Here is a 15,237-nt window from a genome sequence, read left to right on the forward strand (position 1 = left end):
AAGTAGGGAAAAACTAGAAAAATCAAGGATTAGAACCTAAATACGAATTTTTCGTACGCCCCCTAATTACCCCATTATAACGATCTGTACCCGTGTTTGTTAAGTAAGGACAAATGTTCGATTGGCGTAAGTTTACTTGCACTCGGACGTATAGGTACGGATTTATAAACAAAAATTTCGAATATTTTGCCCAAATTTAGGGAAATTTTAATTTCCCTAATTGGCAACACTGCGCGCAGGCCCGTCCAGTTGAAGTCAACAATTAGGTATCCATCCGAGGTATCTACCTGGCAAGTCTTAAGGAGGTCTCTCTCTGCAACGAAGGAAGCTACAAGGAAAAAAAGAAGTAAATTCGAAAATTCTTGAAATTTGAGAAGCAAATTCGACACCCAGAAGAAAATGAAATTAATATGATAAACTATGGTCCAATCATATTTGGCAAAAATAATATCCCGATATCTTAATTAGTGTCCATACAGGAGCGGATTAAAGAAGTGACACACCTGTGTGTGCCACTTTGGCCACCTGGGTCCGAAGGGGTTACAAGTGTACATTTAATTACATTTTTTGACTACTAACCCGTGTTGTTGTAGTAGTTATAGTCTCGACTAATAATAATATCATTGTTGTAAACAATAACTTTATAAGGCAACACTGTTTGTGAGAAATGCAGGGTGTTTCAAAATGAATATCGGGGTTTTAAGTCTTCGTAGTACTTATTACATTTTACGTACATTTATAAACAATATGTCAAGTAAAAAACACCTCAAACATTCTTTGCTACAGGTGTTCGATGTGAGATTCATTCGTCACATGACACACATCTAGTCGATACGCGAGAAAGGCCCGTAAACTTTCCGCCATATAGCACAAAACACATTCAATTTAGGGGAGTCTCGTTTCAACTGTAGTATCTCCTGAGCCTTTGCTGACCGCCAGATGCAAACATTATGAATGTTCACATTGGGTGAAATGTCGATTTATCACTGAAGACGACACTATCCAGAAAATTGTTATACAGCAATATTTCACTTGCGAAATTGGCACGTAAACCGTAGTCTGTAGGCTTTAGACCCGTAGCAACTGCAAACGATAAGGACGTAGTTGCAACTGTCTCCTTAATATTCTTCACACAGACAGTTGCACTGTAACTACAGATTCAGTCTTTATTAGAACACAAGAAGCTTTCTGCTCTCTAGTCTCGCTACTTGCTCCTTCTAACGGCATACAAAAGAAACAATGTATGTGCATGCGTGTGTACAAAACTTTGAGTTGCTCTTTCATTTGATATAATATTTATAATTGTAATAGATACTACAAAGTTTCAAAACCCTAATATTAATTTTGAAACACCCTGCATTACTTCAAAATGTGTCATCCTATATTCATGTCTGGGACATTGCCTAAGAAGAGATTGTATCATGAGGGACGTCCTAGAAGGTATGGTGGCGGGAAAGAGAGGGAGGGGCGAAGGAGACTACAATTAATGGGTGATATTAAAACAGAAAGATCATACGCGAAGACGAAGAGGTTAGCAGAGGACCGTGAAGCATGGAAGCTTCTCAACTGCGGCAAGTGACCTGCCAATAAAGGCAGAATACCTATGATGATGATGATGATGATATTCATGTCTTGTATATACATGTCATCGGGTCGCCCTAGGCAATTTGTCGCCCCGTGCAATGGCATAATTTAGCGCCTCCCCCTTTCTCCAGAAAGAACATATCTTAAAAGTCATGATTTTAAGTATGCTACTCCAGCATGAACAACGAAGGGGAGGGTAAGTGCAGTTGCACTGAGAAAGGCTTAAATACTTACTAAAAGTACAATCTCGTTGTGTGTGAGCAAACACACCTGCAGAGGAAAGATGGTAATCCTTTTTATAGAATTCAATATCGAGCTTTAATCTCAATGTATCAGTTTGCAATTCCAGTGCAACTAGCTCTTTTATCTTTATTTCTTGATTTTTGTTCTACATCTGTTAAGATTTTTTAAAAATATTTCTATATTCAATGATAAGGAACTTGTTTGTGACAAAAACAAGACTAGCTGTCAAATAAAAACTGTGATAACTAACTAAATGGAACAGATATTTGCTACTATTCGAGAATTCTTGCATCTGACAACAATCAAGCAATTTTTGCTCGGATTTATTTGACGTTTTGCTTTAGTATTGTCCATGTGACCTTAAACTAATGGGACCTAAACATAATTTGTGAATGTAGTATTCAAATAGAAGGTCAGATTAGTAAATGTAACTACTATCATCATGAAGTCTTTCCAACAAGAAATATTTAATTTAGATAATATACTTACGACAGATTTTGCCGAATCCTCCAAACTTGCCGCTTCATGTAAACGCACGTGTTGCACATATGGTAGAGCCGTCTCTGCATAGCATATATGTCTAGTCAACAAATTATTTATATATGATATTTAGAAAAACACTAGTAGGGAAATTAGTATTAGTTTTTACTTTTAGACAAGTTATACTGTTCATGACATTATTTTCGTACTTATTAAAGGCCTGCTTTCACGAAAAACAAAATTTCATTTCTACCTTTATCTCATAGTTGATATTGATGAAAACTGCTGAAAGCCGAATTGTTAGTAGGTATGCTATTCATATAAAGTGTAAAATATTTGTAGCGTATCAGTATCTAGCGTTTAATTTATGTTGCATTTTATGATGATTACATGTACATAAAAATACTTCATACTTAAACAGACGTAAGATGCATTACAAATGACTATTTGAAAAAAAACGAAATTTAGAAAAAAAACGAGAAGCAATGTTTTTTTTCTAAAAAAAACGTACATTTCTGAAAAAATACGAACGGTTTTTTTTCTATTTACAACACTATATATATATATATATATATATATATATATATATATATTGTTACCGAATGAAATAATATGATGTGAACCGAAATTCAATTGGTCTTTAGACTTATTATTCTTTCTAAATACATAATAAAGAAAAACAGAGATTTAGATTTGTACTGTTGAATGACAGGTTTTTAAAGCGGCCATTTTGGATTTAAGGTGGCCATAGATTTTCAAATAAGCTTTTGTTTACATTTTGACCCGCCGCAATTTTGGACAGGGTTGTCGTAGAGAGTCGAGACTTGATTCATTTTCTTTCATTTTGCAACAGCTTTCAAACGATATGCTACTTAACTAACCCCCTTGTCATTTGCAACTTTTGAGTTGGACCCCGTCTGGGACCCTGCGGGGGACCCTGGGCAAACATTTTTATCCGAAAAATTGTGTCCTTGAAAATGGGTTACGTGTTACCCGAATCTTCCATTTACCCAACCGATTCCGAACAAATGACTCGGTTCAAACTAGTTTGCCATCTGTGAAGCTTTTACATTACAAAATATATTGTAACTCACGACACTCCTCCCGGTGGCATGTATAACTTTGGTATTATTCTAGTTATAACATATGATAAGCAAACACAATTGTCTCGTCCGGATCTCAGCGGAGTCACTGCTTGACTCTCCCTTGTCAGTAGTACTTTACTAAGGCTAATCAATTGTTCCTTGTTTTAAAGATTTGTCCATAGAGCAGCCAGATTTTGGAAGGAGATGATAGGAACAATCGCTCTTCTTTAAAGACCTTAGTTTCTGTTTGAGTCGTATGGTCTTGTCCTCTTTTTCTTACGACAGCAAGAGTTATTAATAATGTTGATTTTTTTTAAAGTAATGTTATTAGATTTGTGAGTAATCTATCATGTTTGACAGAGGACCTGCAGGGTAAGTGAAAAGAAATCGTTATTTTAATGTTTCATGTTCCTTTTGCGAATGAGGGCACCAACTAAATGAAGGTTGTCGATAAACAGCTTCAGATCAGTAGGAGAGTAAATTACTGAGATGATGGCGTATGTGAAAATATTTAGTTTATACCAAGAAAAGTAAAAGAGGAGTTTCAATATAAATGGATAAAATAACAAATTTCAGAAATGCAGATCTACCTCCAAAGATGAGCTCTATACAGATTAACCATCGTAGACCCTTTATATAACTATATTTAATAAAGATGAATTTCTTAATAAGAAAGGACATACTCTTAGGCGCTTTCAATTACAAAAAATGTGTGAATTGAGTTCTTTGCTTAAAAGATAATACCTGGGTAGTACAATTTAACAGATGGAAAAACAATGGGTTTTATTTTCCAGGTTTCAAAATTTGAAATTTTTAAAACTATTGTTTTTGTTTTACATCATTATGGGATACTGCGAAGTCCCTTAATATCGGGATTTCTTGAAAATGCAATTTAGAAAGATAGAACGAAATGCAGAATTTTCCTGTCATTGCTCATTTGCTGCTTGATTGTTTGTTGCAGTTCAGTGATCCTTCTTCAGTATGACTATTATATGAGACATAGACCTAAAGTTTAAGGTGGAATCCAAACCATCATAATACTTTAAATTTCAAGACTCATTCACTAGAAATCAAATCCTCGCCCACGTGTATGAGGGACATGCGCGCAATCCAATAGACTTGCTAGTATGGCTAAGGGCATGATATTTCTTATGATGAATTCACTTCACACATCATTTCTTCACATAATCGCTATGCTTTCATACCAATTTGTTCCAATGATCCAGTTTCAGCTTAGCGTCCCTTTCATCAGAGAGGTTATATAAGGTTGTTCCAATGGTATGCCAAATCATAGAACAAACTTGTTGGTGTTGGCCTATGGAGGCTTTCTGAGGTTCTATAATACTGGTGAATCGTTCTCTTTCAAAAATAACTTTCTTTCTTACGAGAGAACATTTTATGTGATTTCTTGGAAATAAGTAGAAGAAAGTATTTTCATTTCCAAAGAAGTACGTTGTATTGCAGAAGAGAACAATAGAATAATAAAGCAAGTTATAATTAAACAAAGAAATCTTCAAAATTTCCATAGCTAAATTCAAAGTTCCTTTTCTGGAAGCATAACAAACGCACAACAATATTTAAAATCAAAAATGAAATTTTATACTACTTAAATTTATCGTAATGTTTGTTATTATACGAGGGCAAGTCAACTGAAAACAATAAAAGTAGAAATAAAAATCCGCATATGGTGCCAGTGAGCTGTAAGTTGGCATGCCTGTTTACGATAGTATGCCGGATGTCTGCTAGGTGGCAGCAGCCGGCAGATGCACAAACACCGGCGCAACAACAGTTCCAAAATGGCAGTCCCACTAGCCACATGCACCAGCGAGGAGCAGCGTTCTGTGATTCGGTTTTTGCGAAGTGAAGGTGTGAAACCGATTGATATTTTTAGGCGAATGAAGGTTCAGTATGGAGATGCGTGTTTGTCACAGCCACAAATCTATGAATAGTGCCGGAAATTTGCAAATGGTGTTACGTCTGTGGCCGATGCTCCACGCCCCGGCCAGGCTCGGCGCGTAGTGACTCCAGAGACCATTGCAGCCGTTGAAGCCATCGTTTTGGAAAACCGCCGTGTAACGATAGATGAAATTGCAGCACGTGTACACATGAGTCATGATCGGCACATCATATTGTGAATGATGTTCTCCAGTTTCATAAGGTGTCTGCAAGATGAATGCCCCGACAACTGACGCCTGAACTGAAACAGCGACGTGTTGATGCGTGCGAAGACCTTTTGTGGCATGCTGAACGTAACGTTAATGCCTTCCTGTCACGAATCGTCACTGGTGACGAAACATGGGTGCATTACCATCAGTCAATCGGTTTCACACCTTCACTTCGCAAAAACCGAATCACAGAACGCTGCTCCTCGCTGGTGCATGTGGCTAGTGGGGCTGCCATTTTGGAACTGTTGTTGCGCCGGTGTTTGTGCATCTGCCGGCTGCTGCCACCTAGGAGACATCCGGCATACTATCGTAAAGAGGCATGCCAACTTACAGCTCACTGGCGCCATATGCAGATTTTTGTTTCTACTTTTATGGTTTTCAGTTGACTTACCCTCGTACATATAACACACTTCTAGCATGCAGTAGTATTAGGTTATTCACATGTAAACTTAATTTCATTTCGTAGAATAGTTGGTAGCGTGTAAACTTTGCCTGTTTTAAGTTTTTCCATGATCATTATTTCAAGGCTCATAATTTGGAGTAAAGAATTTCTCTAAATTTTGTTTCTTCCATTTTTTCGTAAAAGAGTATCTTGTTCAAAGAAAGTTCCTAAATATTATAAGTTTGATTGTAGTGTTTTGGGTGTTTCAAATAATTCAGAATTATGTTTTAAATATACAGGAGCTGGACAAAAAAAATATAAAAACATTTCATTCATAACATAAGTTTGGCCCTACACTGTACAACACGTGTTGCGGTTGCAGATCGTTTTTTGTTTTCAGTGTGTCATGCGGACGTTCCTCTTCCGTCAGCAGTAACCAGTTCACCTGTGAATGTCGTGGTGTGAAAGTGGTGCGGTAAATTAGGAGACCTGACTGACTTCCAAAGAGGCATGATCGTTGGTGCCAGTCTGGTCGGTGCTTCACTGACAACAGTGGCGAACATTGTGGAGGTATTGGATGGCACTGTGTCCAGTGTCACGAGGGCATACACAATTCATGGACAAACGACGTCTGCATAGGACAACAGTGGTCGGAAAACAATCCTGTCAAACAGGAACGGGAGGGAATTAAAACGAATTGTAGTAGCTAAAAAGAAGACCACTGCAATGAAAATGACGTCTGAACTCAACTCCGGCCTGTAGAACAATGTTTCATCGAAAACAGTGCGACTGCAACTTCATAAAATGAAAATTCATGGCAGGGCCGCTATCGCCAAAAACCTGGTCACAGCAGCAAATGCGAAGAGGCGTATCGAGTGGTGCAAGGACCACAAGGCGTGGACTCATGAGCAGTGAAAACACGTAATGTGGTCCAATAAATAAACCTTCATCTTGTTTCCAATAACCGGTTGTGTTCACGTATGGAGAACATCGTCACAGGCCTATGATACAGACTGTCTGCTCCCAACTATAAAAACATGGGGGTGGTTCTGTTACAGTATGGGCAGTGATATCGTGGTTTTCTGCAGGTCCCATCATAGCCCTGTATGGAATGATGAATGCTAAGGCGTACGAGGTCATTTTGGGAGACCAGGTTCTACCCATGGCCCAAATATTGTTCCCTGATGGTGATGGTATCTACCAAGATGATTTGGCACTCTGTCACGCTGGAAAAACTGTGAAATCATGGTTCGTGGAGCATGACCAGGAGCTATCATACCTCCCTTGGGTCCAACATTCACCAGACCATGTGAACATCATTGTGGTCTGAGTTAGAAAGGCGTGTAAGGTCTCATTATTCTCCACCAGCATCCCTTAAGGAACTGGAGCACGTTTTGGAGAAACAATGATACAAAATTCCACACACCACAATTCAGGAGCTGTATACGTCCATTCCATTTCGGATCCAAGGTGTTTTGGACGCAAAAGAAGGCAGCACACCATACTAGGTATGATTTTCACAAGTTTCGCAAATATTTAGTTTTTTTTTTTTTTGTCAGTTTCCTGTATCTATATAATATTTATAATCTTATAAAAAGGAGAAACTTCAGGTTTAGTCATCTATAATTCTTAAGTGATTAGCCGAGAACAGTAATGTGGTTGTTAACGTTTATGATTGCCTTTTAGCAAGCTCATCTTGCGAAGATGAGAGCTTCGTTGATTTTCTAGGTCTAATTTAATTTATAGTTTATAGTCAAGATGCTACCACATATCGTTATTGTTGTAATTTGAATTGTCAATTATTCATTTCTATCTTAGAAATCATGCACATTATTAAGTGTCTAATTTGAGGTAATGAAAGTTGAAAATCTTTGAGTTTTACGTCCCACGCATATGACGGCGAGGCTAAAGGAGACCGTGATGGTGAGAAATGAATGAAATGGTCGAATAAAGAAAGTGGGGAAACGGGAGAATCTCGAGAAAATCCACGCACACGGTGTTTTCCGCGACAAAGTTCAATTGACGTAAGTGGGAATGGAACCAGGGACGCTCTACCACTGAGCCATCGCGACACCTGTAATGAAAGTTGTATTTAATATCGTATTGTATGTAATATTTAGTATGTATGTATGTTGTATTGTATGTAATATTTAGCAATAACATATTTTTTAATGAATTGGGCTGGCTAGATATCCAAGCTCGCTACATATACCAATCAATGAAAATTTTATTTAAAGTTTTGACATTTGGTGTGCCTATATATCTTTACAATAAACTACAGTATGTTAGAGATAGCCACAATCGTGATATTTGCTCTAGCCGATCAACACTGCTGTCGATACCTCGTCATAATACGAATCAAATTGCTAATTTATTCACAATCTCTGGTATTAGAGAATGGAACAGACTTCCACCAGATGTAAGGAATTCACCCTCAATTGCGACATTCAAAAGAAATTTGAAGCAATATCTGATAGCCTTGGCCAATGCACACCAATCTTGGGAATGATGTTTTTTTTTTCACAAAGCTGAGCAGTAGCAACCAAATGTAAACAGAAACTTGAGGTATGTATCTATAATACTAGGTTTGTAGGGAGGTATGGGGAAGGGGGGAATGTAAGGTAGGATACTTTTAAGAATACATATATCGTTCTGTGTATACTTATGTATAATTTTCTTGTTTTTATGATAAATAGTATGAGGGTATGGCGGGGAAGGGGGTATGTAAGGAAACATATTCGTGTGTAGGGGTATATATGTGTGTATGTACATATGCATTAATGTAGAAATTGTAATTTTTATGGATTCGATGTCAATGGTAGTACGCATATCTTGTATACATTTGAGTTGGTTCAGTGTAAAAAAAAAGGGCAAACATAGCCTTAACTCTGCTGTTAAATAAATAATAAAAATAATAATAAAAAATGTCCGTCCGTTACTTACTATGATAACGACAACGACAATTTGGAATTTGCTCTTTGTTTTTCTGCAATAGATAACTAAGATCATTTTCTCGGCTGACTTCCTTAAAGGAATCAATTCTTTAACGTCGTCAAGGGAAATGGTAACATTAACAGTGACTATCAATAGCATTTTGTACTATTGATATAATGTAGATAATTGTAGAATTTTAAAAAATAACAATTCGTATAGTAAGATGCCAGCATATAATTCGGTGTTTGCATATATGGTGACACTGAAACTTCTACATTTCATCCTTTTTTCTGTCTTTCGCTTTATTTAAATACATTGCTGCATCACATAATTATTTCGGTACGCATTGTTTATATTAGAGCAACAATTTCTCGAGACGCCAAAAATTTCCATTACTATTTGAATACAGTTTACATAAGAATCAATATATCATTCGTTTAAATGCAGTATTATCTACCCTATCTCATATGACAAACAAATATCTATACAAATATGACTTTTGTATACCATTCTTGCGCTACTTTTTCCCAAGTGAATTACGCACACGCTATATTTGTGTGCTATCATACATCTTACTCTTGATTAAGTATTCGATTAAAATGTTTATACTGTATTTTCGTAACAACACGCTTTTAGTATCAGTTAAAACTGAATGTTTTTGCTTGACACGTGGAGGAAGACAATTATGTCTATCTTGATGAAACAAGACAAACATTTTGACAAATTATGCTTTCGAATAATGGTATTTTGTTGTTTAGATCTAACGTTCTCACTTTAGATTATACTTGCATTGCTAACAGATTATTGTTTTATGATGTGTTCTTTCCGATTGCATTGCTCTCAATAGAACGTCAACAATACAAGAAGAAAAAGAAAGTTTATTCATGTATAGTGTTAACGTTACATTAAAATTTAAAAAAAAAATAGAGATCAGAAACAAACGTGGACTTGAATCTACCTGTCAGTTGGACTACTATTAGTGAAGACCAGTACAGTAGTAGTATCAGATGCTTCTAACATTCGAACCAGATTGCACCAACGTAACAAATAAAGGTAATGTTTTTCACTTGTAGGCATGAAAGTTTTTTTTTGTTTTTTTTTGTTTTTTTTTTAGCTGAAACCATTTTCAAAGCAAAGGGAGAAGCGACAACTTGAGCCAAGTTGTGATCGTCAATAGAACGTCGACAGAGAGAAAGAGAAAGGAAAACATACAGTAATGGTTGTGATCTTTCTGCCTGTATGAAGTTCACTGAAACAATGATATACATACGTAGATTATTCTGGATGGGTGGAAAATGAGACGAAGCCTTTTAAATTGGCTCTGGTGTGGTATTTGCTATTTGCTGTTTGTTCCATTATACTCCCACATGCCTAACTCGTTACTCCCACATATAATCCATAACGTTTCTTATAGCTTAGTGAATCGAAAAGTTTGTAATATGCAGATGTAATCAGGACATGAAAGCCTCAGTTCGATGTATTGTTCTAGTATTTATTAGTCTAAAACTTTCATGTATGTTTTTAGATAGTTTTATTAATAGGATAAAGTTAAGAGACAGGTATCTACAACACTTAGCTGTTCTCAAAACTGAGGTTTTGAGGTCGGTTAATAATAGGGAAGGAACCAGTTCTCTAGTTGACGAAGATGTAACGAAGATGAAGAATAAGCATCAAAGTAACTGCGTCCAACCATCGACCAGAGATGAATAAAAACAGCAGCAGAGGTATATGACAACTTTACGAAAGAAAACACAAAAGACCCTTTAACCTTTGTGACCTGTGCATTCAAGAAACTTTTCTGTGTACTTCACGACGGCTTGACGTAGATCCTTAGTCTGTCGTTTCGGGTTATGACGGAGTATCAGGCCATGTTGGGAATGCAGAGAATTTGATGCGAGGTCAAGAAAGTAGTGTCGTATAGAAAAAGTGGTTGTTGTTATTTGGATGGCGCCTGGATACGAAAGGAAAATTTCTTCAGAATTTATTATATTGCAATCAAGTTGCATCAGCTTATTTAATATAAATTCTCCAACTAAATGGAATGCCTAACTGATAACATGTAGAATCTTTCCGGTTCGTTATCTGGAATTATGTTGTACCAAGCCACTGCTACTAGTAAGATAACTGATTCCGATTTTTTTTTTTTGCAGTATGTATAAACTGGTGGGAAAGCGAAGAAATGAGATGGTAATGAGAGTGCAATGGACAATAAATGTAATGTCTTGACATCCGTTATTCTATCCTAGTAATAATGCATTCTCCAACTACTGATTGTAGTTATGCCCAAATTAACATGCTACACGAGAACTTGTGGAATTTAAAAACGACTTTTTATTATAAACATTACTCCTATGTACAGTAATACTAATTACAGTCTCAAATACTAAGTTATATATTTGATGGTTTGTTGCTGAAATTATTGAAACCTAGAGACCGACCGTCCTAGGGCAACAGGACCTAAGGCTCTTTGTGGCTAAGGAGTGCATGTAAGTATCTTTCAGAGATCGAGCGTCCCAAAGAGGAGAATAAAACTCTAAGGCCAGGTGTCTTAAAGACTGGTGAGATTTTCGCGAGGACCAAGTGGCCAAGCCAAAACTCTCAAAGAGACCGAGTGTCCTAGGAAATGGTAAGGTTATTGAGATGATCAGGCATCCAAACGGAGGGAAGATCTAAAAGACCAGGCATCCTAGAGAGTAGAAAAGACGATCGATCGGTGAAGATTGATGCTTTCTCTGGTAATGTGGCTCATTTTACCTGGAAGTTTGCTCACTTTATTGACTTTCGTTATTTGGCACTTGTTGACTATGGTTTATGACGTCTTCTTTCAGATTGTAGTTTACAGCCATTACGAGGTGTAAGAAGCACTATATATTTTTACACCTCGGCGTAAATAAAAAATATAGCACTGGATTTGGATTTTGCTCATTGGTTGTGATATTCCTTAGAAATGAATCACAAGCTCCAAAACATCGTTATCCTTCAAAATAAACCTAGTTCTTGTGTTGCAACTTCTATCGTCGACAAAGAGCAACTTCTATCGTCGTATTCAATCTCAGCTACAGAAACTCTCATTATTAAATACACGTGTCTACGGAACCAAAAAAGTCTTTGAGTAATAACATTATCCTTGAGTAATACGTTAGTTTGTGCGAAATCCTATGCTAGAGTATTGCCCAACTTTGCATACACGATCTTCGTAAGTTAGTTATAAAGACAAAAGGGTAGAATATGAATTCCTCTCATGCTAATTCGTAGTTGTTAACAGATACTCTGTGTGTTACGATACGCAAACTAAGATGAATCTTAAAATGTAAGAAATCAGAAATTTTAGTTAAACCCGGTTTTAACATCTAGTGTACAGACCCAAGGCTTGGGCAAAATTAACAGTAATCTGTAATACAGAAAAATCTCATGCAAGGACTTTCTAGTACAATAGGCTATCTTTCAATATATAAGCGTGTGGAAAATAAGCCAAATACGGCATTCCTAGGTTGCTTGGAGAGTCTACTCAGCCGATCGCATTTTAGTTTGGGAGTGTTAGTAATTTTCGTTCTAATAACATATAGTTTTTAAATTTCTTATCATTTGTGTATTAAGTTTTGTAGCTTGATGAGTGCAGATAACTTTAGCTGATTAATTACTATAGAAAGATGGATTAGCAAATGAAGGCCTGTCAAATGTGAGAAACTAACAAAATATCTTTCCATGTTGCAGCTAGAAACAGATAATGCAAATTATAATTTAGCAAGTGCAACCGGAATGTTGTATACTGTGTAGTACAATATAATGCACTTGGTAGTGTATTACTATTTCTCCTTTCCATCTTTAAAGAAAAAGTATGTGCGTCAATCAATCACATAAATTCCAATGTGTTACTGATATACAAAGTTACAGAACACTAATACTTTTTATTTCGATTTTATTAATTAATGCTAGCCGCCAAAAATGTCATGCTAGACAAGGTTATGTCTCACCTCATTGAAACAAAAGGGGAAATAAACGACAATGAAAATAAGTAATCAAGGAAAACAAGTATATTATGTAATAGTTCATTACTTTTATCTTATTGACGCAGTTCTTTGAAACGAAACATGAAGTTTATCCAATCATGGTTTCAGCATTCTAGGTAGATAAAATTCGAATGATAATTGCAGCTAATTCGAGTTCAATCAAATGAAATTTTGCAAAGCAATTTTAAACTGCTTGTACATTCAGTGAATAGATGTTTAATGGTGCTGAATACTTCTGAATATGCTTTGTTAGATTACTTTAGATTCCAATATATCGGGAAGAAAAAGTGTAGGAAATGTATATTGTTCTAATAAAACACGAGCAATTTTCTGGATCCCAATTGATTCTGTAACATATGAAGATAAGTACAAAGTATATGATAACCTCCTGTGTGCAGTACATAAAACAGTATTTATCAAATTTATTTTCTTTACAGTGCCTAAACTACAACTGGAGTGCTATGGAAAGAATTTTTGTATTTCTACAACTATGTGTCATTTTACTGGAAGCTTCTTTTCTCGATAAACTTAACATTCATACTCATAATTACACTACATCTACTCAAGATTCACTGTCAGCAAAGAAAAATGCTTCTGTTGACGACGGACCTATACTAAAATTGCTTATTTACCATTATGTACCTCACACAGTGTTAATAGATGAATACGAAGGATTCGATTGCAATATATTCAGAGAATTCACAACAAGATATAATATTTCTTTGGAGATATCACATGGTAGCATGTCAATAGATATTAGGAAGGGTGGCACTCAGGCTCCATACTTAGAAAAGCTACGAACTGGGAAAGCCCACGCTATTCTTCCTGGACTATTTATTACAAGCCTTAGATATAAAAGTGTGGACATCAGTGTGCCTTACATGGAAGCTAGTTTACATTTTCTTACGCCAAAACCTGAACGCTATCAGGATTTGTGGTCAATATTTTTCCCACTGCAACCAAAAGTGTGGTTAGCAATTGTTGGTACCATTGGTATTATTTCTGTGTTTTTCCATCTGACCTCAAAATATTACCGCTTTTTAAACCCTACTGGGATGAGTTATGATTCTTATTTGGAGTATAGCTATTCTTTTATTAGTGCTATTGGTGTTACTGTTGGTATAGGGATTTCAACCCCACGAGCATACACGAATAGACATTTATTGGTATGGTGTTACATGACGTCGATTCTATTAATTACTGCTTACAACTGTAATCTTATTTCTTTTCTGACAATTCCTTTATATACACAGCCAATTGACACCTTGGATCAATTCATAAAATCTGGATTGAATTGGGCAAGTGTTATAGTGAATTGGGCAACTGTGTTTGAAGAATCCACAGATAGTGAACTGGTTGAAGTCAGTAATAGATTTATTTTACCCGAATCGGAAGAAGAATTTAATACAATGGCCAAAAGCAAGCAGATTGCTTTGATAGCTGAGCGTCTACAATACGGACCATTGAGCCAAATTCCGTCTCTTGAGAATAGTGTTCTGGACAATTTATATCTGATGAAAGAGAGCGTCGCAAATTTTCATGTTGGATTTCTCTTTAAGAAACATTACAAGTTGCTCGAGAGATTTAATACGTTTCTAAGTCAACTTCGAGACTGTGGAATCACCAATCAATGGTTGAAAGAAGAAGCATATAAGCATATCCCTTATGAATATTCAATAGTTTTAAATTATAAAGTTTCAGATGACAATAACTCTTTACGACCATTAGAAATTTCAGATGTTGATGGTGCTTTTATTTTATTATTGATTGGATTATCTGTATCAACACTAGTATTTGCTATTGAACTCATTTTAAGTCATCAAATCTCTTTAGATTCAATTTTCAGTTCTTTAGTATCTAAACGGATACTGGCACGTACTTTCAAAATGAAAGAAAAGAAGGAATATCGGGCCGAGTAACTGTTCTGTAACAAATTATTCTGAGGATAGTTTCTTCTACCCTAGTTCTGCATCGTCGTAGTAGCGTAAAATGTGGTTAATTACGTTCTAGAGTATCTGATCTACATGAATGAATTCTTTGGCGATAAACCGATGGATTCCTTAAGTCGATGAACCCATGTATCCCATTCTGGTAGTTAATATTCTAATGATTTATTTTAAACTTTAAATGATTTATTTTAAACTGTAAATGATTTGTTTAAATTTAATTAATTGAAAATGGATAGTGGTGATCGGGAACATAAACATTTTTTTGTGTTTATTATTAGCCAAAGGTTGTATTAAATGTAAATAATGCCTGTCTGACTAATTCCAATAAATGGTGCTAACATTCATGCAATTTATCGATTTAAAACTATTGTGAAAATTTAATTAAACCTGAAAATCTGTGTTATT

The 15,237-nt window shown here is 35.9% G+C and overlaps 1 protein-coding gene across 1 annotated transcript; it reads left to right on the forward strand.

Annotated features, from left to right (window-relative positions):
* Positions 1-13,344: 13,344 nt before the first annotated feature.
* On the forward strand, positions 13,345-14,802 carry LOC145679026 (glutamate receptor ionotropic, kainate 2-like). Its single transcript, XM_081749627.1, has one exon. The coding sequence runs from the start codon at positions 13,345-13,347 to the stop codon at positions 14,800-14,802; it is 1,458 nt and encodes a 485-aa protein (XP_081605753.1).
* Positions 14,803-15,237: the final 435 nt, after the last annotated feature.

The sequence above is a fragment of the Thermobia domestica genome, chromosome 2, assembly GCF_964235325.1.
Source record: "Thermobia domestica chromosome 2, izTheDome1.hap1.1, whole genome shotgun sequence".
NCBI classification, from domain to species: Eukaryota; Metazoa; Arthropoda; class Insecta; order Zygentoma; family Lepismatidae; genus Thermobia; species Thermobia domestica.